This window comes from Dasypus novemcinctus, chromosome 12 (assembly GCF_030445035.2).
Source record: "Dasypus novemcinctus isolate mDasNov1 chromosome 12, mDasNov1.1.hap2, whole genome shotgun sequence".
In the NCBI taxonomy this organism is placed as follows: domain Eukaryota; kingdom Metazoa; phylum Chordata; class Mammalia; order Cingulata; family Dasypodidae; genus Dasypus; species Dasypus novemcinctus.
Window position 1 is genome coordinate 68564783 of NC_080684.1, and position 26557 is coordinate 68591339.

Here is a 26557-nt window from a genome sequence, read left to right on the forward strand (position 1 = left end):
ATAGGACTGGTAAGTTAAAGTTGTATCAAAAATGTTTATTAGATTCCTTTAAGCCTATATAATTAATGTATCAATAGAATACCACTTACCGACTTCTTTTGAAATAAAAATAGTAAAAGAAATAAACGCACATCTATTTGGTCCTCAGTTAATAAATTTACATGTATGAGTAGAATTAGAAATGTCTATTTATAGAGAGTAAAATCCATTACTTACGACAGGGACCTGAAGTGTAAAAGTATAGAAAAGAAAAACAGGTGGCAATAATACTATGTTGCCCATGTGGTCATATTGTTTTGAAAGCCAACCTCCTCACATCACTACAGTCTTCATTTATTCTATTGTGTGGGCCACAGTTTGGATGACCTACTATATTAACACTCCCTGAGGGACTCTAGGTTGGGTAAAGGGATATTTTCTAAGGATAATTAAATTGAAAGGGTGAAACAGGAGATTATCATGTCAATGGAGCCTCCTTCAATGTTATTACTAAGCAATTGCTAAAAATTATTTGAAATAACTTAAAATCAATTAAGTCTGTCTATCCTGCTTATCTTTTTGCAATTAATTTTTCATAATAAAAGTACAAAATCCTCATATAATATAAAATAAAGTCTATTTTAAAAATACCTTTTAACAGTGTTAGAATTCTGGTAAGGAAGACTTCCCCTGGAGTCACCTTCAGAAAATTGCTCTAATTTTACGGTTAACCTTGGAATCTTCCCCTCCTGCCAATAACCCCCTGGAGCATTAGACTTGGCCTGGATTTAGAGACTCATACTGATAACTTCACCTCCAGGATAGGTAAGTCCTACCCTTTGGCAATTGAGATAGCATTAAAACCATGCATACTGGAATTCAATTTCACTTTCTTTTAAACAATAACAAAATCTCTAGTTATTAAATCCTTACTAGTTAAGAATTATAGTTAGGCACTGTATGTGTTTAGTTATTTTATATTATTATTATATGCATTTAAGAGCAGAAAACCGAGGCAAAGAAACGGTAAAGAATTTGCAAAGGATTGCACAACTAGTAAGTGCAAAAGCCAGATTACTGTGTGCAAGTCGAATGCTAGTCTGATACAAAGATGGATAAGGCATAGCTCTGACCTCATGATTTCAATTAATTTAGTCTATAATTAATTGCCAATGTGTAACAATTCCAAGGTCTCTTTCTATGAAAAATGAAGTGGTACTCCAAATTCATAAAACACCAAATTGTCTACCATATCAAAATCAATTCTAGACCATGACTACTGAGTAGTTCTAAAAACAACATCCTCCTGATATTTATATTACTTTTATTTTAGGAAGCATGATTTTACTCTGAGGGTGTTACTTAGAAATGGGTAAACACCAGGGAAAAACAGAATCAGTATTACTGATAGTTCCTTTTTCCCAGGTTTCAACATGGCTAGGCTCAGCATGGTTACCAGTCCTATATTTATTTAAAACTTTAGTATTTTGTTCATTTTAATTTTAAAATATTGCATTGAGATATTATTTTCTTATTGCTGTGGTTTGTTTTTGTTTTTGGTTTTTGTTTTTTGGCACCCACTTAAGTTTTGTTCCTAAAACAAGTACCTCAAATGTCTCGCTTCTCACCCTAGACCCTGCCCCGGTAACAGCAAACATGGAGATGCATTACATATTAAAGTATATATGACAAACCTAGGATTTGCCTGAGTTATGTGGCTTTCACAGAAGAAACCAAAGAACCACTCTTTATGTAGTAATTGGTATTCTAACAGAAAGGTATTGGCAAGGCATTCCAGCTCAACAGGACAATATAAATGGCAAATCACTTCCGTTCAGAAAGAATTATACATAAGTTGAATGCAGATCACTTATTATAACTGGTTAATAAACACCACTGCGACTACTTTGCAAAGTATGTTGCTGTCATTCCAGAGGGATTCACTTAACTCTAACAATTCTGTAATATAGAAAATCTTGTCTTGCAAAATCCATGTATTTTTAAAGATATAATTAGCAATTTACTTTTGGTATTTTTCTTTGCTTTTGTAAAGATCATATACTTTAGGTACTATCTGCACCACCTTCTTCAGTAGATGGATTTTTTAAGTTAATTTAAATGTCAGAATCTAGCAAATATGTGTCATTCTAGTACTTTTTCTTTTTACTTTCTCTGCCATAAAACAGTGAAATATAGAAAGGAGTGATTAGTGCTGCAGTTAGCCATTGACCCTTAACATGTAGCTTTGGCTCAATTCCGAACATTTCTGTTTTTAAACTTGTGCACCAACGATTCTCTTTTTTATTCATGAAGTCATTTTCCTTAGTGATCAATTACATATATACTTAAATATATTTTAAAAGAAAAGGATGTTGCTTGTCACACACAAATAGCTCTTAGAAAGTTATTGGTTTTATGCCAGTGCTGTAAGCTTTCCAGCAGCAGATTGGATTGGTTAAGGAAGAAGCCATAAACAGCCTATCAACAAGTATTTATACAGATGTTAATGGCATTAAAATTCCATTAGTGTAACATTTATGCCAAAAATCCAATTTTATTTGTACTTTATTTGTGAAGTATGATGCAATAATATCTTTTAATAAACACATATAGACCATTAATACTTTGTAATATAAATCATATTTTCAGCATTTCTAGTATAAGGTACAAAGAATCAGCCATTTTTCAGTTACCAAAACTATTTCCATCCCATGAAGAGTTTTACTCAGTATACATAAGTCTTCCAAAATCTTTTGATGAAAAAATACTCATATCCATCCATGAAGCTAAGAGTAATTTGCTATTATATTGCATAGAAAAGCCATTAAGGGAAAAGAAAATAGTCTTGGGTAAGCTGCCATTCATATAAAAATATAATTACCTTCTTTTTCTGTTCCCTGCATGATAATTGAATCTTCATCTACCTCCTATTTGATATTATGCTGTATTGAAAAATTTTAAAGCTGATATTTTAAACATATGGATTTAATGAATATTTTTATTCTGCTTTTCATGAATAAAAGAGTATTACTTCCATTAAATAAAAAAGATTCATTTATCAGTCAACTTCTTAAATCTGAACTCTTTCTTATAGGATTGTATATGTTGTGGACATTTAATAAAACACCCTTATATGAAGGAGTAGTTTTTGTTTGGTTTGTTTTCTTTTAATTCACTACATTAATTGTCAGATTTTATCCAATCTAATTCTAGACTTCAGAGATGACATTTCTGCTATAATAATTAAGTTAATCATATTAATACCTGTTATCCTCTGCAATTCATAGTTTAGGATATTTGCTAAAAATCTCTGCAGTCTAGCTCTATGTTTCTCAGAGCTTCTGAAGTACATTAATCAACTTGGCAAGTATTCATTTATTTTACCAATATTTGATGAGTTCTATCCTACCATGTGCCACTTAAAAGGATTACATTCTTATAGAAAAACATACACAAAAATAGGAAAGTAAAATAAATTGTAATAATCGTTTTCGTGGTATCTCCTTTGAATGGACAACCCTAACTTTATTGAATGAGGAATGCAGTGTTAGAAGAATGTGATTTCTAAACTGGGACATGAAGCAGAAGCATAGTTGATTAAGTGAACTGTCCAAGCATAGAGAACAGCCTGGGTAAAGGTCCACAGGCAAAAGACAATGTGGTGCTTTGGGGAATTACAATATGTCTGGGATATTGAGATGTGAACCTAATGATGTGTGAAGGTATAGACTGAAACCTGTAGGCTATGCAAAACAAAACAAACAAACAAACAAAAACCTTTGAACATTATCCAAAGGCATTGAAGAAACACTGAAAGAGTTTAAATTATGAAGTAGCATAGTTAGATTTGTGCTTTCAGAACATTTACTATGTGGAGATATAAATGCGAGCAAGACCAAAATATAAAACGTCAGTGAAAAGGTTGTTATAATGATCTCAAAAAGAGATAATGGTATTTTGAATTAAATAGTGGCAGTGGGAACTGAGAAGACTTATGTGATTCAAAAGAGGAGGGAAAATATGGATTTGGAAGATGAAGAAGAATGAAAGCCCAGAAAAAGCAAACTGTATATTGTTGACAGTCAAAGCATTATAGAAAACCTGAGAAAAGATGGTTGATAAACATGAGTTTAACTTTGGAAATGCTTTGTTTGTGATATCTATGGGATACCTAATTAAAGAGGTTTTGAATACATGTCTCAGAAGGGCATGGGAAAGGTGACTGAAGAACTTAAGTGAAAAGCATCTTACAGCTCTTGAGTTGATAATATCATACATACAATCTAAGAATAAGAGAAGGACAGTATAGAACCCAAGAGAAGAACCATGAGCATTGAAGTGCTAGCAAGGGAAGAGAAGCTCATGAAGGAGAGAGCTGGGGTTTAGTCAAGAGATCAGAGAAAAGCCAGGAAAGTGAAATGAAACAAAATCTAGAAGGAACAAGCCTTTCCAGAAGGAAAGAGTAGACAGCAATGTATAATACTATAGAAGAGTCAAGTAAGATAAGAACTTTAAAAATTCCAAAAGACTTAGCTTTATTGGTGAACTCAATATATACAGTTCCTCGCAAGTGATGTGGAAAGAAAACCATATTGCAGTGGGCTGAGACATGAATGAGATGTACATCATTAGAACCTTAGCTTTATCTACTATTTCAAGAAGTTTGTCTTTGGTTTGGGAAGACAGGAGAGTTGCTAGAGGGGAAGGTGGAGACAAAGGAGGTTTCCTTTTAGTGCTTTTTTCATTCCTTTGGTTTTTAAAATGAGAGACTTACTGTGAAAAAAAAAATAATGGAAAAGAGCCATTTTTAGAGGAACTGAAAATAAAAGAAAAATACAAACTAATGGAGATCCTAGCAGATATGGAAGAATTAGGAACCAGAGCACAGGTTGTAGGCAATAGACTTAGGAGGGGAAATAAAACTTCATTGTGATAGGTAAGAAAGGTAAACTTACACATATATCACCAAAAAAAGTACCCACTTAAACCTTTGAAAATGGAGCCAGAAGTAAGGTGGGAGCAATAAGGGTTAAAGGAAGAGCCAGATGAGTGAGAAACCCAGGAGTGGTGTTGACCTGGTTTCTGATTGGATGTTTACACATACCAGTGGGCAGTCAGTGTTAACTCCAGAATGCCTGGTTTGTATGACTTGGAAATTCAGATGGAAGAACAGACTTGGTAGGAGGATGATGATTGAAAAATAAAGCTACGATTTTTTTAACTCACTTAGAAATATGAGATATGAGAACAGGAATAAGAAAAAGACTTGTGATACCTAGTTGTGAGTGTTTGAATTTTGTGAACCCTTAAAAGATTATGTTCTTGAACTAATCTATTCCTGTGGGTGTGGGGCCCTTTGACTGCATTCTATTCTATTAAGGAAACCTTTGATTAGATCACTTTCAATTAGATAGCTTTAAGGCTTTTGATTGGTCTGTCAGTAAGGTGTGACTCAGGTTGGGTCTCTGCCCTCTTACTGGGTCTTTTATAAACTGAGAACACACAGAAAGAAAAGACATGAAAGGGATCTTTGCCATTTTGACTTGCCATGTAAAAGAGGACTTCATGTTCTACTACAGCTGCAGAAAGATAGAGAAACCCCAAGAGGCTCAGGGAGACCAGAACCAGGGAGAAATGCCTGATTACCCACAGCTGAGCATGAGGAAAAAGTAGAGAGAGACCAGAAGACCTGCCATTTTGTCTTGTCACATTGCTGGACTCCTGGATCTGCTGGCAGCAGACCTTTGGTGAGAAAGCATCCCTGATGATGCCTTGATTGGGAAATTTTTGCAGCCTCAGAACTGTAAGCTTTTACCCCAAATAAATTCCCTTTATAAACCTAAGCCATTTCTGGTATTTTTGCATTGGCAGCCTTTGGCAAGCTAAGACACTAGTCCTCTAGGATACCAGTCTAATCAGATAAGGAACATGTGTGTCTAGTTGACAATTCTAGCAGGAAATGCCAGTACAATGCTAATCATGGAGTAGGAGCTCTTAAATATTTGTAGAATGGGGAGCATAGATATCTAAAAGCAGTATTTAGAGAAGCCTGAAAGGGAGCATTTAAAATCTGGTGTCTCAAAGGCATTACAGAAAAGAGTTTTAAGACAAAGGAAATGATTTATATAGCTAAATTCAACAGAAACATTAATGATGATAAGGAATAAGTGTGCTTTTTACACAAGACAGTTTAAAGTCTTAGTAAGGACAATTTTAGTTTGGCAAAATTAGATTTCAGCCATTTAGGGAGGGAATGAAAATTGAGAGAGTAAACTTTTCTTAAGGAATTTTGTTGACAAATTTTTTGCTTTAGTGTGAAAGACACACTTGGAAAAGTGTAAAATTTGTCCCTGAAATCTTATTTCATGTAGTACATTAAATTAGGAGACACAAACTATAAATTATGAGGAAAAAATGGCCTATAGGTAATACCTAGCAAATGAATCTGTATGTTTAGGAAAAAAAGAAAGTTGCCCCTTGTGGCAGTTTGATATTGTTTGTGAATTCCAAAACTAGATATTGGATTGTGTTTGTAAACTGGTCTGTTTCTCTGGACATATTAGATTGTATTAGGTTCAGAGGTTTCACTTTTGCTTCATTAAATCAAGATTAGGGCTTTAATTGGACGATGTCACTAGGGTGACTTGGTTTGAATCCCCACCCCCATTCCTTTGTGGTCTATATAAATGGATGCCCAATCCAAGACAGGAAAGTAGATACACAGGACAAGAACACATAGGTATAGACACAGCTTTTTAGACACGGCAGAGGCCCCGGGAAGAGAGATGGGCCTAATAGTCTACAGCTGACCTTGTGAACAGACCAGAACAGCTGCTTCTGTAAAGAAATGAGCCCCAGAGAGAGACATGCCTTATGCCAGCCTACAGTTGAGATTAGGAGAAGCTGAGCCCAAAGAGCCTTAAAAGGAAAGAGGAAGGCTGAATCCTTGCAGATATTGGCAGCCATCTTGCGTCAACATGTGGCAACAGACTTTGGGTGTGAAAGTACCTCTTATGGTACCTTGAGTTGGACTCTTTAGGGACTTGTCACTGTAAGCTTCTACCCCAAATAAATACCCTTTATAAAAGTCAACAGAGTTCTGGTACTTTGCACCAGCCCTCCTTTTGGCTACTAATACCCCTTTTGAAAGGAGGGTAAAAGCTAAAATCATCCAGTGGGTGGAGGAAAAATATTTACACAAATGGTAACAGATAAAGGCTTATGAATGTTAATCTGAAAGCAAAAAAGGAAATACTAGGATACAGTAGATAAATGAGGAGAATAAGAAAGTTACTTCCCAAAATATTACCTGTAGCTGGTAAACAATCATATGGAATAATATTCAGTCTCACTATTAGTAAAGTTTTGAACATTAAGACCATAAATGTACAATATTGTTCTGTTAAATAATCAACAGCTTTAAAATATGTAATATCTAATATTGATCATGGGCTTAATGAGATGAGTAACCTCATACAGTTATGTGGTAAATTGGTAAAACCTTTGAAAACTATTTGGCATATAGATTATATTAAGTACCTTAAAATATTTATACCTTTAGACATTTTATCTTCAATTCCACTTAAAACAAATTAATTAAATGAGATAATTAAAAGCCTATCATGAACTTGCAGGGAATCTTCCAGGGAAGATGGCAAAGGAGGGAGCTACAGGGTTCAGTCTTTCCATCAAAACAGCTATTAAGTAGGCAGGAACTATCTGAAACAACTGTTTTGAAAGAATACTGTACAGTACTCCATCCAGGGAAGAACAGAAGAAGAAGCTGATAAACTATGGCAAACAATAGTAAATTGCTCTCTCTGTATGGCAGATACTGGCACCCATCTCCCACTTTTACTTCAGGCCACCATGACGTCCAACACCTGCCTACCTTTCTGGTGACAGAAAGGGACATAAAAATCCTCTCCTAAAAACAGGGTCAGCACAGCTGATAACTGATCACAGCTTTTGATTAACAAATTCGGATCACAGGTTCTTAGCTCCAAGGGCAGCCATTGTTTCAAAACCCACCCTGGACAAAAGCAACAGCAGCCATTGTTTCAGCCTTTCCTGGACAGGCCAGAGGCAGTAAAAATTTAAAGATGCAGCACTTCCTCAGGTTGTTAGATGAAGGGCTGCTTTTGCTGGGCAGGCCAAAAAACTCAGTTTTGGGGAACTGTCAGAAAAGCTTTTGACTCCCTTCCTGATCCTCTACCCTGGGAATTTAGCAGCTGGTCTGCATCCCCTTCATGGGTCCCTGGTGCTGATGTGTCTGGAAAAGACTGACTTGGGAAAGTTGACTCAAGGGTGAACTGCCTCAAAGAATTTACCTTTCAGGCAAAAGAAGCTTGACACAATGAAAGGAAGATTGGAAAGAAAAAAAAAACAATAGAGATACACTAGAGAATGGTCAGCCAACTTCAAACACACAGGAGAGGGAGGTCTGTCTTCTGGGAAACAGAGGGGACAACAAAACTCCTAAAAACAGAAGAACTCCAAAATAACTAAAAATCAAAAGCCCAAAGACAAGACAGAGGCCCAGAATGACATTGCATTGCATTCACCTCCAGATAGGAGGGCTGAAGCTCAAGAAAGTATCTATCAAAAAAAAAAAAAAAAAGTAAAGGAAAAACAAAGAAACAAGAAATGATGGCCCATTCAAAGGAAGGATGTAAAAATACAGAAAACATCAATGAAGAAGATGAGAATGTGGAAATACTGAACCAATCCTTTTTAGAAATGATCTTAAAAATGCTTATGGAGATGAAGGAAACTACAGAGAAAGAATTAAAGGATATCAGGAAAACAATAAGTAAGAAATTTGAGAATCTAGGTAAAGAGAAATTGTAAAAAAGAACCAAGCAGAACTACCAGAGTTGACCAAAATGACTGAAATGAAAAATTTCAAGAGGATTTCAAGAGTAGATTGAAGCTGGCAGAATAAAGAATTGGTGAACTTGAAGACAAAGCAGTTGAAATGAGCCAGATTGAGGACCAGAAAGAAAAAAGAAATATTAAAAGTGAAAATGGCCTATGGAACATCATATATACACACTGATAAATGCATTATGGGAGTCCCAGAAGGAGAAGAAAGAAAGGGGCAGAAGGAATATGCAAAGAAATAATGACAGAGAACCTCCCACACTTAGCAAAAGATGTATGTACATGTAAGAAATTCAAGGAACACCAAACAAGGCAAACATATTCAGTACACTATCAAATACGAAGGACAAGGAGAGAGTTCTGAAACCTACAAGAGAAAAACAACATGTTAAATACAAGGGAGTCCCAATTAGATTGATTCTCTCATTCCCATCAGAAACCATGGCAGCAAGGTTTAAATAAAGTGCTGAAGGAAAAGAAATACCAGCAAAAAATTTTATATCTGGCAAGAGTATCTTTCAAAATGAGGGAGAGGTCAAGATAGTCTCAGATAAATAAAAGCTGAGGGAGCTCATCACCATTAGACCTACCCTACAAGCATTGCAAAAAGTAATTCTTCAGACTGAAAGGAAAGAACACTAGACAATGGTTCAAATCATCATATAGAAATAAAGATCTGTGGTAAAGATAACCATTTAGATCATTATAAATGCCAATATTATTGTATCGTAATGTTTGTTAGATAACTCTAATTCTTCCAACAGGTGCCAAAATGCAAATTCATAAAAATTAATAATCTAAGTTTTTGGATATACAGTGTACAAAGATTTAAGTGGTAAAAAGGATGAAAAATGGTGGGTGGACAGAGGGATATAGGAAAAATACATGTGTATCCAGCTAAATTAAGTTGGTGTATAAGTCAGCCAAAGAGGTGCTGATGCAAAATACCAGAAATTGGCTGGTTTTTATAAAGGGTATTTATTTGGGGTAGGAGTTTACAGTTACCAGGCCTTAAAGCATAAGTTTCTTCCTTCACCAAAGTCTATTTCCATGTGTTGGAGCATGATGGCTGCCAAAGTCTGTGAGGGTTCAGGCTTCCTGGATTCCTCTGGGCTCAGCTCCTCTGTAGGTTATCAGGTGAATGGCTCTGTCTCTCTTCCTGGGGTTTTTTCTGTGTCTAAGGAGCCATCTTTATTCTTCTGTGTTCTTCTCCTGGCTCAGGTCCTCTCTTACCAAGGCTTGCTTCTCTTTCCTCTGCATGCTGACTTCCTGGGGCTCCAGCTTAAGACTTCAGCATCAAACTCCAGCATCAAAACTCCAACATGAGAAAACCTCCTACTCTGTCCTTTGCCATGCCCTTGGTGGGTGGGGACTCAATGCCCTAATGATGTGGCCCAATTAAAGCCCTAATCATAACTTAATCATGCCCCAGTACAGACCAATTTACAAACATAATCCAATTTCTATTTTTGAAATTCATAACCTTATCAAACTGCTAAAGTTGGTATCAAACCAAAAATAACTGTTATATATTTAGGATGTTAAATTTTAATCCCCTTGTAATCACAAGGAAAAGAGATGAAAAATATATCCAGATAGAAATGAGAAGCTATTCAATATGGTACAACACAAAAAAATAATATAACAGTAGATAGTAACAAATGAGGGACAAAAAGGTATAAGACAAAGACTAAATAGCAAAATGGCAGAAATCCTATAGTGTTGGTTTGAGTCTTCTGTGGATGCCAGGAAATTATGATCTTAAATTGGTCCATTGCTGTGAGTGTGGGACCCCTTTGATTGGATTGTATTTCTTCAGTGAGGTTGACCCAGGGTGGGTCTTGGCCCTCTTGCTGGATTCCTTTATAACAGGAGAACTAAAAGGAGACACACAGAGAAAAGCAGCAGAAACTGAGAAACCCTGAGAGACTGGAAACAGCAGAGCACAAAGGCACAATAAGAAGTCCCTGAGAGGTTGAAAGAGACAAGCCCTAGAAGAGAGGGGAGAAACAAGCCATATGCCTGATCACCCACAGCTGAACTCAGGGAGAAAATGAGCCTGGAGGAGAAGGCAGAAACCAGCTAGCATTGTGCCTTATCACGTGGCAGGAGTGCAGGCTCACTAGCAGCCAACCTTTGGTGACACAGCATCTCTGGTGATGCCTTGGTTTGGACTTTTTTGCAGCCTGAGAACCAAAAGCTTTTTATCTAATAAATCCCCATTATAAAATCCAACCCATTTATGGTATTTTGCATTGGCAGCCTTTAGCAAACTAATACACCCATGATATCAGTAGTGATTTTAAATGTAAGTAAATGAAACTCTCCATTCAAAAGGTAGAGATTGGTAGAATGGAAAAAATAGCAGGTCTCAACTATATGATGTTTGCAAGAAACTCACCTTAAATTCAAGGATACAAGTAGTTTGAGGGTGGAAGGATGGAAAAAGTTTACAATGCAAGTAGTAACCAAAAGAGAGCTGAAGTGGTTTTACTAACATTGGATAAAATGAATTTTATGTCGAATACATTTATGAGGAATAAAAAAGTCCATTACATACTTACAGGGGACAATTCAACAGATGTAACAATTACAAATATATATGCATGTAACAGCAGAGCCCCAAAATATAGGAAGTAAATAATGACAGATTTGAAGGGAAAAATTGACAGTTCTACAGTAATAGTAGGAGACTTTAATGACATCACTCTCAATTATGGATAGAACATCTAGTCCAAAGAGCCATATGGAAGTACGAGACTGGAATAATGCACTGAACCAACTATACTTAACGGATATATATAAGACACTGCATTCAATGAAAATAGAATCATACTTCTCAAGTGCATGTGGATCATTCTCCAGGATAGACCTGTTGGGTCACAAAACAAGTCTCAATAAAATATTTAAATCATACAATGTATATTTTCTGACCATAACAGAATGAAACTTGAAATCAGTAACAGAGGGAGAGTGGGAAAATAAATTAAAAGGCGTACTCTTATACAATGGGTCAAAGATGAAACCAGAAGTGAAATTAGGCAATATCTTGAGGCCAATGAAAATGAAAATACAACTTTTAGTTTGCTTTGCTGCCAAAAGCAGATTCCGTAAAATGTGTTGGGTTTAACTATGGAATTTTATTAGCTTACAAGCTTACAGTTTTGAAGCTGTGAAAATGTCCCAATCTAGACATAATCAAGACAATATTTTCTTCCTAAAGATGGCTACCAGCAATACTGGACTTCTGTCACATGGAGGTGTCTGCTTGTCTTTCCCTTCTCTTCCATGTTTCATTGCTTTAGGCTTCTTGCTTCCATGGTTCTCTCTCTTTCTCTTTGTATTTATCTGTTTTAAAGAACTCCAGTGAGAGGATTAAGACCCACCCAATGCCATGCCTTAACTGAAGTGACCTAATCAAAAGGTCCTACTTACAGTAGGTTTACACCCACAGGAATGGATTAGCATTAAGAACATGATTTTCTGAGATACATACAATTTCAAACCACCACAACAACATACCAAAACCTATGTGATGCAGTTAAGGCAGTGTTGAGAGGGAAATTTATAGGTCTAAGTGCTTACATTAAAGAAGAAAAATATCAAATCAGAGACCTAACCTCAAAACTGGAAGAACTAGAAAAGAAAGAGCAAACTAAACACAAATGAGCAGAAGGAAGGAAATAAAGATTTGAAAGGAAATAAATAAATTAGGAAAAAAACATAGGGAGAATCAACAACACACAATATTTGTTCTTTGAAAAGATCATTAAGATGGACAAACTTTTAAACTAACAAAGGGAAAAAGAGAAAGAATGCAAATAACAACTCAGAAATGAAAATGGAGACATTACTACTGATCCCATTGAAATAAAAAATGACTACAAGAGAATATTGTGAACAACTGAATGCCAATAAGTTAGAAAAACTAGATGAAATGGACAAATTCTTAGAAACATTTCAACTGCATTGACACAAAGAAATAAAATATATCAACAAGCCAATTACTAGTAAAGAGATTGTCAGTCATTTAAAAACAAACAAACAAACAAACAATAAAACACCTCCTAACAAAGAAATTCACAGGACCAAATGGCTTCATAGTGCAATTCTACCAAACATTGCAAGAAGACTTATCTTCATTTCTGCTCAGATACTTCCAAAAAATTGAAAATGAGGGAACACTACCTAACTCATTCTATAAAGCCAACATTATCATCATACAAAAGCTGCATAAATAAAGATACCACAGGAAAAGAAAACTAGAGAGCAGTAACTCTTAGGAATATACATGCAATAATCCTCAACAAAATACTAATAAATTGCATCCAATAGCATATTAAAAGAATTTTACATCATGATCAAGTGGTATTTATCCCTAGCATGCAAGGATGGTTCAACATAAAATCAATTAATGTAATACACCACATTAACAGAATGAAGGAAAAATAACACATGATCATCTCAATTGATGCAGGCAAGGCATTTGACAAAATCCAGGCCCCATTCTTGATAAGAAACATTTAGAAAAGTAGAAACTAGAATAGAAGAAAACTTCAACATTGTAAAGAGCATATATTCAAAACACACAGCTAACATTGTCCTCAATGCCAAAAGACTGAAACATTGCCTCTAAGATCAGGAACAAGACAAGGATTCCCAATGTCACCACTGTTATTCAACATTATACTGGAGGTTCTAGCCAGAGCAGTTAAGCAATAACAAGAAATAAAAGGCATCCAAATTGGAAAGAAAGAAGTAAAATATTCCCTATTTGTAGATGATATGATTCTACATATAGAAAATACTGAAAAAGCTCCTAGAACTCATAAATGAGTTCAACAAAGTTGCAGGGTACAGATCAATACCCAAAGTCTTTAGAATAATTGTACACAATCAATGAACAAGCATAAGAAATCAAGAAAAAAATTTCCATTCATAATAACTACTAAAGCAATCAAATATCTAGAAATAAATCTAACCAAACCTATAAAGGAATTGTACACAGAAACTGCAGAACATTGCTAAAAGAAATTAAGACTTATGTAAATGGAAGGACATTCCATGTTCATGGATTGGAAGACTAAATTTTGTTAAGGTGTCAATACTACTCAAAGGAGTGTTAACTACAATGTGAACTATAATCCATGCTATGTAGCAGTGCTCCAAAATGTATTCAAATGCAATGAATGTACCACATTAATGAAAGAAGTTGATTGGGAAAAATGGGGGGGAGTGGGGAGTGGGATATATGAGAACCTCCTATATTTTTAATGTAACATTTTGTGTGATCTTTGTATCATTTAAAAATAAAATATATTGAAAAAACTAAAAGCCATTGATTATGCACTTCAGATTAAGCATATGGTATGTGCATATATCTCAATAAAACTGCTTAATAAACAATAAATAATTGTGCAAGAAAAGCCAGAAACAGCAGCTATGTTCAGCAGGGGAAATAGATTGATAGGTGAGCAATTTTCTTGTTTATCTTTTTTTGCTTATTATTGAAATAATTAAAATTTTCTAATAATGAAAAATACTGCTGAAAGCAGTTTATAGATTCAGTGCAATCCCAATCAAAATCAAATAGCCTTCTTTGCAGAAATGGAAAAGCTAATCATCAAATTTATATGGGGGAGGGGGGTAAGGGACCCTGAGTATCTAAAGTCATCTTGAAAAAGAAAGAAGAATGACTTTGGAGGACCCACACTTCCAGATCTTAAAATTTACTACAATGCCCCAGTACTAAAAACAGCATGGTATTGGCACAGGATAGACTTAAAGACCAGTGAAATAGAATTGAGAGCTCAGAAATCAACCCTCACATGACCAAATGATTTTTGACAAAATTGCAAAGACCACTCAATTGGGAAACATAGTCTCTTCAACAGATGGTGCTGGGAAAACTGGCTCTCCTTTTGCAAAAAAGGAGGACCCCTACCTCACACCATATACAAAAATAATGCAAAATGAATCAAAGACCTTAATATAAGAACTAGAATTACAAAACTCCTCAAAGAAAACATGGGGAAGCATCTTCAGGACCTTGTTCTAGGCAATGGTTTCTTAGCCTTTACACCCAAAGAACAAGCAACAAAAGAATAAATAAATAAATGAGACATCATCAAAATAAAAACCCACTTCTGCTCCTCAATGGACTTTATCATTTACTTTGAGTAAAAAACCTAAAGAATGGGAGAAAATATTTGGAAACTGCATATTGGATAATGAGTTAATATCCAGAATGTATAAAGAAATCCATCAAGTTAACAACAAAAAGACAAACTACCTTATTTATAAAATGAGCAAAAGATGTGAACAGACATCACTCCAAAGAAGATATATAAATGACCAGAAAGCACATGAAAAAATGCTCAATATCATTACCCATCCAGAAAATGCAAATCAAAACCACAATGAAATATCATTTCAAATCCATGAGAATGGCTACTATTTTTTAAAAAATGAAAATCAATGTTGAAGAGGATGTGGAGAAATAGGAATGCTCATTCACTGCTAGTGGCAACATAAAATGGTGCAACTGCTGTGAACAGTTTGGCAGTTCTTCAGAGAGCTAAGTAGAGAACCACCATATGACCCAGCAATCCCACTGCTAGGTATGTACCCAAAATATTGAAAGCAGAAACTCGAACAGTTATTTGTATAGAATGTTCATAGCAGCATTATTCATATTATTCACAAAAGAAGGAAGCAACTCAAGTATCTATCAACCAATGAATGAATAAATAAAATGTGATATATACATACAAAAGAATATTATTCCACCATGCGACAACATGGATAAACCTGAAGACATCATGTTGAGTGAAATAAGCCAGACACAAAAGGACCAATATTGTATTATCTCACTAATTTGAAACGATTAGAACTGGCAAGCTTATATAATCAGAATCTAGAATACGGGTTACCAGGGGATGGGGTGAGGATAGGGAATGGGAAATTGAGGCTTAAAATGTACAGAATTCCTATTTGGATTGATGGGAATATTTTGGTAATGATGATAGTACAACATTGTGAATGCAATTACTAACACAGAAATATATATCTGAAGATGATTAAAAGGGGGAAATGTCAAATTGTATATATGGTAACAGAATATTTTTTTTAAGTCCTTGGAACTACACTATACAATCAGTGAGTCGTAAGTTAAACCATGGATTTTTAACTAATAGTAAAAATATAAATGTGCTATCAACAATTATAAAAATGTCCTACACTGATTCAGTTCATTGTTGGTGGGGTAGTATATGGGAATCTTTTATGTTATGCATGATTGTTCAGTAAACCCACAACTTCTCTAATAAAGAAAAAATGATATCTACAATCATTTTTCCAAGAGAAAAATATAGTTGTCTTGGAATTCACACTATAGTCAAACAGCTGGTAAGTTATATGGTTTTCAGAAACAATTTATGTATGTACTGTTATGTGACATAGCAAAACTATACTAAGGAAAAATGTGAGTAAAAACAGTATATTATCTTTAAAAAAACAATTATCTACCAAGTTTACAGATTTCAGCTTACAATCATTAAGAGTATGTTTAAAATGAGATTTTCATTACATATATTGCATTTACTCTACTATTACTTGAAAGGCAGGATATGTAGAATACATATATTTGTATGTAAATTAAAAACAAATCTGTGCAAAAAGAACTGCAGTGATATGCACTAAAATGCTACACAATGACTGTTTTTAGATAGTAGAATATTTGTAAATTTTCATTTCTTTGATGTTTTTACTTTTGAGTATATTAGGGTGTGTTGTTTTAATAATAATATTTAACAGACTTTGTTTAATTAAAATTACTCAGTCATTTTTGAAATAAAGGTGAGTATATAGAGAGTAGTAACTAGGAAATAGCTTGATCAAAGAAGTCTTTTTCTTTTTTAGTTGATAATACAGGAAATTGATGAAGTAAGACCTAGAGAAGTAGAAAAGTACAGTAAGTAAAAGCTGAAATATTCTAAAGACAGAATGATGCTTCTTCTAAGACTGAAAGGCAGGATTTATTGGGCAGACTGCCTAGAAACTGATAAACAACTATTAAGTAATCCAGGTCACCATTGTTCTTCCTACAAAAAATGCTAAATGCAGGACTTCTACAAGTTTCAAAGAGTAAATCTTATTTTCTCATTCTCAGTGACAGAAGAAATCCTGCAATGGTTTGGCTGAGACAGTCACTTCCTCCAGCATTTGAATTGCAATATATTCACTTATATCCAGTCAATTTCATTTCTGTGCTTGTTTCTTACATTGAGTTCATGCCAACCTACTAATGTATGCCTTAGGGTTAAAATGGTTAATATGAACTGGACCCTTACAGTGAAATCTATTTCACTCAGGAATTGTTTAGAACTTTGGCTGAGTTCTGAAGTAAATCCACTTATGGTTTATGGGGAGTTATTAACGAACTGAGGAAAACTTTCCAAAATCAGATTTTTTAAAAAGTGATTATTGCAAGTATCTGTCACTATTTGTAAAAACAGGAAGAGATTATTTTTATATTTAAATAAAAATTATTTTGTTACAACAGAATTCTCTATATATCAAGAGTAATAAGATTCCAGCCAGGGGCTCAGTTGATAAGCAGAGTCACTGAATCCTCACTGTTTTCTCTCGCTATACTCATAGGCTCAGGGCCTGGCCTGGTGCGGCCAATAAATGAACATCAGAGTCTGGCGTTCTGCTGGAAAAGAGAATAGTGCTGTGTAGGACCTGAAAGTGGCCAAATCTTTCCTTTGCTTGGTCTGTTTTATAGTTTTTGTATAACTATAAGGCATTTATCATACAGTGTCAGGTCATGGATTCAGTGGTCAGCCCTTATATGTAAAGTAATTGTTCCTCCAATTACAGCAACTGTGAAAGAGATATTATGAACTCAGGATACAGGGGCTGAGGCCATTTTAGAAATATAAGATGACTTGAAAAGTAACAGAAACTTACCTTTACTGAGTAGAGTTTAGAGAAACAAAAGATCCTGATTTATAGGTTCCTGAGAACTGGTTACACTATCTTTTTGAAATTGAAGTATGAAATTGATAACTGAAGCAGTTTCAAAAATTACAGCAGTAACTTTTTAGGGGAAAAAAAATGGTATATGTATCTTCCTCAACACATCCAGAATGACAAATGCTAATTTTATGTATACGTATGTGAATACATACACATGGTGAGCATGCAAAACAGGCCTTGCACTATATTTTGTTTTCCAAACAACCTGCAAATATAATTTGACTTCCTGTGTATAAGAAACTAAGATGAAAGAATACTTCAAATTAATAAATTGATGTTTTAATATTAGGTTTTAAACTTAAGATTTTTTGTCACTTTAGTCAGCTTTCAGGGGTAGTTCTATCTGGTACACAGTCAATCAAGTTTCCAAAGGTAAACTCCTAAAACATGATGATGGCACCAAGAAAGAAGCAGTCTAAAAGATCAAGTCCAAGGAGGAAAGTTTTAAAACAAGAGGTCTTCAGCATTACTTTGAAATACGTAGCATTTATTAGCTGGAAAGTTTGCTGTTTTTTCCCTAAACACAAACTTATAGTCATTTTTATATTTGAATATAAAGATTGGATTTTTCCAAAATGCTAATATCAGACAAAAAAATTATACTAAGTGAAGGTGACCTGATATGAGTACTACGTATTGTATGATTCCATTTTTATAAAATATAAATATAAATCAATCCATAAGGATGAAATTAGATTAGTGGTTAAATAGGGCTAGGGAAGGAATGCTAAGGGGTATGGAGTCTTTCTTTTTGGAGTAATGATATTGTAAAATTTTGGAGATGACAAATGTACAACATTGTGATTATACCAAAAACCATAGATATATACACTTTGGGCAGATCATGTGGTATGTGAATATATCTCAATAAAACTGCTTACTAAACAAATAAACAATTGTGCAAGAACAGCCAGAAATAGCAGCTGTGTACAACAGGATAAACAGAGACTGAGAGGTGAGGAATTTTCTTGTTTGTTTCTCTGTTTTTTGTTTATTTCTTATTATTGAAATAATGAAAATGCTTTAATAATGATTGAAATGATGACTACACAAATATGTGATTATACCAAATACCATTGATTATACACTTGGATGAATAGTATGCTTTATTAATATGTATCAGTAAAATTGATTTGTTTTTAAAAAGATAGTTATTATTATATGTGTTACTTTTTATTGTTACTGGTTATAATCTCTCATCTTTCATATTTTTCCACACCCATCTTCTTTATTATGCTGCCCCGTCTTTGAAATAGATGCTGTGGTATTAGCATATTTCCTGGAACCAGATATATATTTCTAGGTTGAAATACTGTTTTAACTTAAACAGACCAACCTCAGTTTTATATAAAATTATAAATTCTGTTTTGAATAACCTCAATATAATTTATAGATTCTACATATAGATAAAGCTTGTATAAGAACAATTAGACTTTAAGATAAGCCTGAAATAAAATTATAATGAAAAGATAATAAAAATTCTTTTTATATTAGAAGACTTTTATTATAAAAATTCTACTGTGTACCAAAAAACAACCCTCTGACTTTTTAGTAAAAAAGCTTGAAAGCAACCCCTATAAAATGGTGGCTTCATTAAAATATTCCCTTTTACTTGGAGTTTTCTTGAATGATATTACAGGGACAGATGCAATATATATCCTGCCATAACCCCCTAAATGTACTGGAAGAGAGTGTAAACTACAATGTAAACTGTAATCCATGCTGTGTAGCAGTGGTCCAAAATGTATTCATCAAATGCAATGAATGTGGACACTGATGAAAGAGGGTGTTGATGTGGGAGGAGTGGGGGGAGTGGGGAGTGGGGGTATATGGGAACCTCTTATATTTTTTGATATACATTTTGTGTGATATATGTATCTTTTTAAAAAAAATAATATAAAACATTTTTAAAAAGCATTCTCTTTTTCAAAATAGGTGGGTTTAAATTCAAGAAAGAAAAATGTTAATTTGCAAGTGCCTGGCATTATTTTTCTTACAGATCATTTAACTCACATGAATTAATCATTTCCTTTCTTGTAATAAAAGCGTTAGTGTAGACTAAACTACTGGCTACAGCTTTATTTTTTTAAATAACAAATAAGAGTTCCATATTTCTTCCCCAGGTAAGGAAGAAGAATTTATCAGCAATGATCCTACTTCAAATGAAAAAATGGAAAGAAGTAGAGAATATACATACCAGTGGCTTCACACACAGGTTGGGATTCATGGAACAACTAGTTCCAGAAGTATGAAACGGTGAGGTCATTTCCTCTAAATTAGATTTTTGTATTGTAAACCCATCTCAAAAAGTGAAACCTAGGTTAATTGCGCTAAAACAAACATGCCTTTATAGCCAAAGGCCAATACATCACATGCCAGGTTATAAAAGGCCTCCTATATAGAATAGATTTAATCACTCTTTATATTTTCCACCCTGAAATGAATCGGGAGGAACTCTAATTCTGTAATGCATGAAACCAACAAATGGAACACACAAATGATTCTGCTTTAGAAAGTAAAAATGCATGATATTGATTAATTTTTATAAATACCATATATATTGTAGGCTGCATTTTCTTAAGTTTCATATTTATTTACATTTTATTTTCTCTACATTTATTCACATTTAGAAGCTTGGCAGTTAAAATAATATTCCATCCTGTAGCTTCCACTCTACCAGTCATGTAACTAATTCTCAATTTCTCAGAGCTTCAGTTTCCTCTTTTTTATAGAGAGATAAATATCGTATCTATCTAATTCCCAGGGTTGATGTGAGAATCAAAAATGTTACAGCATATTTTTAACAAACAAGGTGCCTTACACTGAATACATGCTCAATTAATTTCTTTACATTTATGTAACATAAAACACCTATATATGTAACAACTGAACAAAAGTTTTAAGGAAATAAAGATTCCAAGATGATATTTTTACATAGATTCACAAGACTTTCATTTCAGCTACATATATTCACAAAAGAGTATAGAAATGTGCTATTCTAGGCATCAGTTCAATATGGAAACCAATATTTGATCTGAATATAGATAACACTTAGGAAATGTTTCCAATGTGGGTAATAACAACTTCACATATGTAACAAACAGAAAACTATAATTATTAGTGTTAAAACTGAATTTAACAGTAAGTCAAAATATGTAAAAATGAAACCTCTTTTCATACGTATATATATTGATACCTTCATATGTAATCAATTCTATCCATGTAATTCTTTAGAAATATGGAAATCATGAGAGAGCAAAGTTTGAAAGTGAAATTGAAACAATATTTTATAATCTGAATAAATATGTCAATTTTTATTGTGATCATAGAAAGCAGAAACAAAGCCGTGGACATTTGAGAATTTATTATTTTATTAAATATTCTGATTAATGTAAGCAGAATTTCTTTTATTTGGGCACTAATCCATTTAGCTTAATCCATGGGAAAGAATCCTTAGAACTATAAACAAATATAATAGAAGCCATAGCTTACCATCTATGTTAACCAGTTATAAAAGGTCTAGTACAGGGATTTAAAAGCATGAGTATAGATAATGTAAAAATATAAGCAAGATGTTTTGGGATGAATTTTAGATATGCTTAGGCATTTAACAAAATCCCTTGCTCCTAAGTAAGTTATATTTAAACATATGATGCAACAAGCAGTTGTTCATGGGTATTCTCTTTTGAAAATATAGTTTACAAAGGAATAGGTCATGATAATTTAAGGCAAATATGTTTTCAAGAACAAAAGTTCTTGAAAAGCCAAGTATCAATGTTCTAGGCTTAAATAAAATTTAATTGTGACCATTTGTATAATGCATTAAATACACTAGAGCAATCTAAGAAATAAGATGCTTTACTTTTCTCAAAATATAAGTATCAAATAAGATGTATACAGATAAATATTTATACTGATAAATTTATACAGATAAATGTTTAATGTTCCATTAGCTATCATCATTAGTATTTTCAGACTTTTACCCTTTGCATCTATTTGTGTGGCAAAGAAGGATATTATTAAAGTGTTAGTTACGAATTTAAATTTTGCATCATATTGAATTTTAAAACATAGCTATAAAAGGATTGAAATTGGTATTTATCTTTATATGAAACTTAATTTAGGAAAACTATTATTTCCATTTTAAAGGACTTATTTTTTCCAAACTTTTCCATTGTGCATTTCTTTCATATTTTTTCTCTATATTTATGTTAAAATATGTTTTCTGTTTTTATCACTGTGCAGCAATCACTTCTTGCCTGAGCTAGATCCAGATGTACTTAATGGTGGAAGAGTTCAGCTTGTGGTAAGAAATGTGTTTAAAGTTACAAAAAAAAGTTGTAGACACCAGTACTCAATAAATGGTACTTTAAAATATGTCCATAACTACTTTAAACTATGAAAATATCACAACTGCATCTATTTGGCATAATCTCAGAATACTATGTATTAAAATAGTGTTTTCTTGACATGTAGTACAACTTTAAAATATATTTCTTTAAAATAATAACTTTATATGGCAGATTTTAAAACATTAGCATATTTTAAATGGAGTTAAAGAACTAGTGATGAGAAACTGCTTAATGAAATTATTTCCTTGAATATTTTGAAAAAGTAGAATCTGTTACCTATATTTGAGGGAAACAGCAAAGTACATTCACAACTTATAAAATAAAAACAGATAATAAAAGTAACTACTGCAAAGCTAGCCACTATAAGTAATAAGCTTTAAATTACTGGAGTTTTAGGGACACCCAAGTTCTAAATATTGTGACCAGAGTGTATACTCTAAACCGTACAACTGTATATACATTTCTAAAGTCAATTGTACTATATACTATTAGAAGGAAGACTATGTTTACAAGAGAATGGCCAATATGAAGTCTATAAATATGGGGCCCACAAAACAAGAATTTTTCAGGGCATCTCCAGAAAAGTCCAGAGAAGAGGGTACTTTGTCCAGTGGGAGAAGTGTGTGGTCTTCTTGATTTTTGAAAATGTATGCATTAGGTAACCCTAACTTTTTAACATTTTCCATCTTTATCTACCAACTAGTAATACTTGCTCAGGTGGTATACTCACCAATAAAACATAATTTAGCTTACCAGGTAGAATTTATTTTAAAAGATAATTTGCTTTCTAATGGAAACTAGTATTGTGGTCTCTAGAACAGTTATATTTATCATTCTTGTGAACAAGTCATTTACAGAGTTTTCCTGAAAGAGGAGCAAAAATTAGGGCAATTGCTAGCTAAAATTGATGTATTTATTAAAATGTTTATAGAATCGATGTACAGATTTGAAATAATACCTCAGGAAATGTATACTTGCATTTTAATAGACACTAAAGTAGGTGGCATGCAGAGTACCCTAAGAAAACTGTTACATGAGGATATTAACATCTTACATATTATTGATTAATACTTTTGCATAGGTTGGTTAAATGGCCACCTTGGAAAAATAACAAGGAACATAAAAGTTCCAAGAAATGACAGGATAAAGGAAATGATATTATAGTAATTATTAGACTTCTAAAAGTGAATAACAGATTGATTTCTGATCAAAATATTCTATAAGATTAGTGCTCTAACATTAACCCTCTTCTTCCATATCCCTCTATAGTTACTGTATATAAACATGTGGCAAATGCATAACAATAATAAATGCTTTTTCACACTGAAGAGATACGGCTGAACTCAAAAGCAAGCTAAATGATAGTGCAACATGAATACAGATATCTTTTTGGCTTTCTTTCTTTCCTTTCTTTTCTTTCCCTCCCTCCCTCCCTCCCTCCCTCCTGTGCAACATGAACACAGATATCTCTTTGGCTTTCTTTCTTTTCTTTCTTTTCTTTTCTTTCCTTCCCTCCCTCCCTCCCTTCCTTCCTTCCTTCCTTCCCTCCTTCCTTTCTTCTGTCCTTCCTTCCTTCCTTCCACAGTGGCTGGGGAAGCAGTTAATGCCTGACATCAAAGAGATACTAAGGCCTATGGTAGAAATCTTGCTGAGTATTGAAGAATAAAAGCACCGCATTAGTTTCTGGAAACTGGAGGCAAATAGCTGCACAAAATTAGAGAATAACACAGATGAACATTCTCTAATACATTTCAGATCCTCAAAGACATAGGAATAACACATATGATACAAAGAAAGGAAATTATGGAACGATAAGTGGTCATATGTTAATAAAGGACAGTTGGATATGCAAGTGAACAAATTGGAAATTCTAGATATGAAAAATATTACTATTATTGAAATAAACTCTGAAATGGACACAGAAAAGAGAAAATTAGTGAATTGGAAGATTACCTACAAGGAAAAATAATTAGATTGACAACCAAAATCAGAAACAATGCATGCCAGAAAGAGAGTGGAGTTATTTCTTCTAAATAGGGAGAAAATAGAAATGTCATCCAGAATACTCTTCACTAATCTTCAAGTGCGTGGCAGTTTGGTATTGTTTATGAATTCCAAAAATAGATATTGGATTGTGTTTGTAAACTGTTCTGTTCCTCTGGGAATATTAGATTTATTAGATTCAGAGGTTTTACTTTTCCCTTTTAAATCAAGATTAGGGCTGTTATTTGACCACATTATTACCGTGAATCAGTTTGAGTCCCCACCCTACCCCCCTTTGTAGGATGTATAAACAGATGCTCTATCAAAGACAGGGTAGTAAATACATGGAGAAAGAGAACACAGAGAGTTTAGTTTTGGACACTAGGGCCCCAAGGAGAGAGAGCCAAGCCATTAGCCTGACAGTTTGCAGCTGAAGAGACCAGAGCCCTGAACACCAGAGAAAGCCTAAAAAGAAACAAGCCCCAGGGAGATAGAGGAACTTTGTACTAGCCTACAGCTGAGATCAGAAGAAGCTGGGACCATGGAGCCTTAGGAGGAAGAAGAAGGCTGAACCTTCACAGAGACCTGCAACCATCTTGCTCCAACACATGGCAAAGACTTTGGTGAGGGAGTAACTTACTCTTTATGGCCTTGTTACTGTAAACTTCTGCCCCAAATAAATACCCTTTATAAAAGACAGCAGATTTCTGGTAATTTGCATCAGCACCCCTTTGACTGACTAATAAAAAATGTGAGGGCAAAAGAAGACATAAACAAACCCAAATGTTGGGTTTTAAGAAAGCTAATAAATAACATCTTTATCTTCCAAACAAGAGCAGACATATTGAGTAATATAATTGGAATTAGAGATATGGAAATTAAATATCTTTGTTTCCCAAGAAATATCAGAAGGCATGTCATATATTTAGACAATTGGATTTTTAATTGAATTAAACATACTCTAAAACTGCAGGCATTTCCTGCAGAAGACAGAGTCATAGGTCAGATCCCCCAGGAAACATGCTCTGAGATTCTGAGATTTTAGTGCAAGATTTTAGTGCAAGAGATTTAGTGCAAGTTTTGGGGAAGGGCTTTCAGGAACAACAACTGTGAAGAATAGAAGAAGCAATATTAGAGGACGGAGAAGGTTAACTTCAAAGGAGCAGAAGGTGTAGTACAATCAGGTGGTGGATGGTCCTTTTGAATTATCCCACATTTTGTTTGGCCACACCCAGAAAGAAGGCCAGACTTTTATGACCCTGCCATCCTCTCAGGAGAAGGTGTGACTTGGGCAAGGCTGCTCTCTTCAGCTAAGTACAATTTTCAGATAGTGTCTCAGCTAAGAGCCACAAGGCTTCAACTCTCTTTGCAGCTGGAGGAATCTTAGTTGTTAAAGGTGACTTGGGTGGCACATGATAATGTCCACTATATTTCTTACATTTACTATTAATGGATGCAATGACATACAAACTTTAAAAAGTTTTTATAACTATGGTTAAGCATTTAAATATTAAAGAAATAGATAGGAATCTCAATATAGAGACAGAAACTTAAAAAAAATAAAGATAGAAACATAGAACTGAAAAATATTTTATTTAAAATCAAAGACTTGGTGCCTTAGTTTGCCACAGGGCTGCCAAAGCAAAGTACCAGAAATAGGTTGGGAATTTTATTACAGGAAGATCTTACAGTTCCGAGGTTGTGAAATGTCCATCAGAGAGACTTTCCCACCTAAGTCAGCTACTGGTGATCCTGGTGTCCTGCCACGTGGCAAAGATGGCACCTGGTCTTTGCCAAGGTCCCTGTTTTCCTTCCAGAATTTAATCTCCTGGAGCTCAGCTGTAGGCAACCAGCCATAGGGTTTGTCCCTTACTGGACCTCCTCTCTCAGTCTGGACTGCTCTACTTCTTCCTGAGTTCAGCTATCAGTCATATGGCTCATCTCTTCAGCTTTGAGCCGCTGTGTAGGCCCAACCTCTTGGGGGCTTGATGCTTAAGATTTGACTGCTGGAGATCCTTGAGTACTCTCCATATGGCAGGGTCAAAAATGACAGCTTCCTTTCTCTGTCTTTCTTTCTCCATGTCTCCATTTATATAAAGCTCCAGTAAGAGGGCAAAGACCCAATTGAGTCCCATCTCACTGACACAGTCCAATCAGAAGGTTCCCATACCCACAGGCAAGGGTTAGTTCAAGAACCTAATCATTTTCTTTTGGGGATTCTTAAAATAACTTCAAACTGTCAAACTTCACTTGCAGAAGGTAAGCGAACTTGAATACAGAGGAATAGAAACTATCCAAAATGGAACACACAGGAAAAA

The 26557-nt window shown here is 34.2% G+C and overlaps 1 protein-coding gene across 6 annotated transcripts in view; it reads left to right on the plus strand.

Moving 5' to 3' along the window:
* The window catches only part of LRRIQ1 (leucine rich repeats and IQ motif containing 1), a 258148-nt gene that overhangs the window by 204691 nt on the left and 26900 nt on the right, over positions 1 to 26557 (plus strand). For all 6 annotated transcript variants that reach the window (XM_058308513.2, XM_058308508.2, XM_058308506.2 and 3 more), the window contains 2 exons: positions 20028 to 20160; positions 22150 to 22210. In XM_058308513.2, coding sequence (XP_058164496.1) covers positions 20028 to 20160; positions 22150 to 22210 — 194 coding nt within the window. The remainder of the gene's footprint in view (positions 1 to 20027; positions 20161 to 22149; positions 22211 to 26557) is intronic.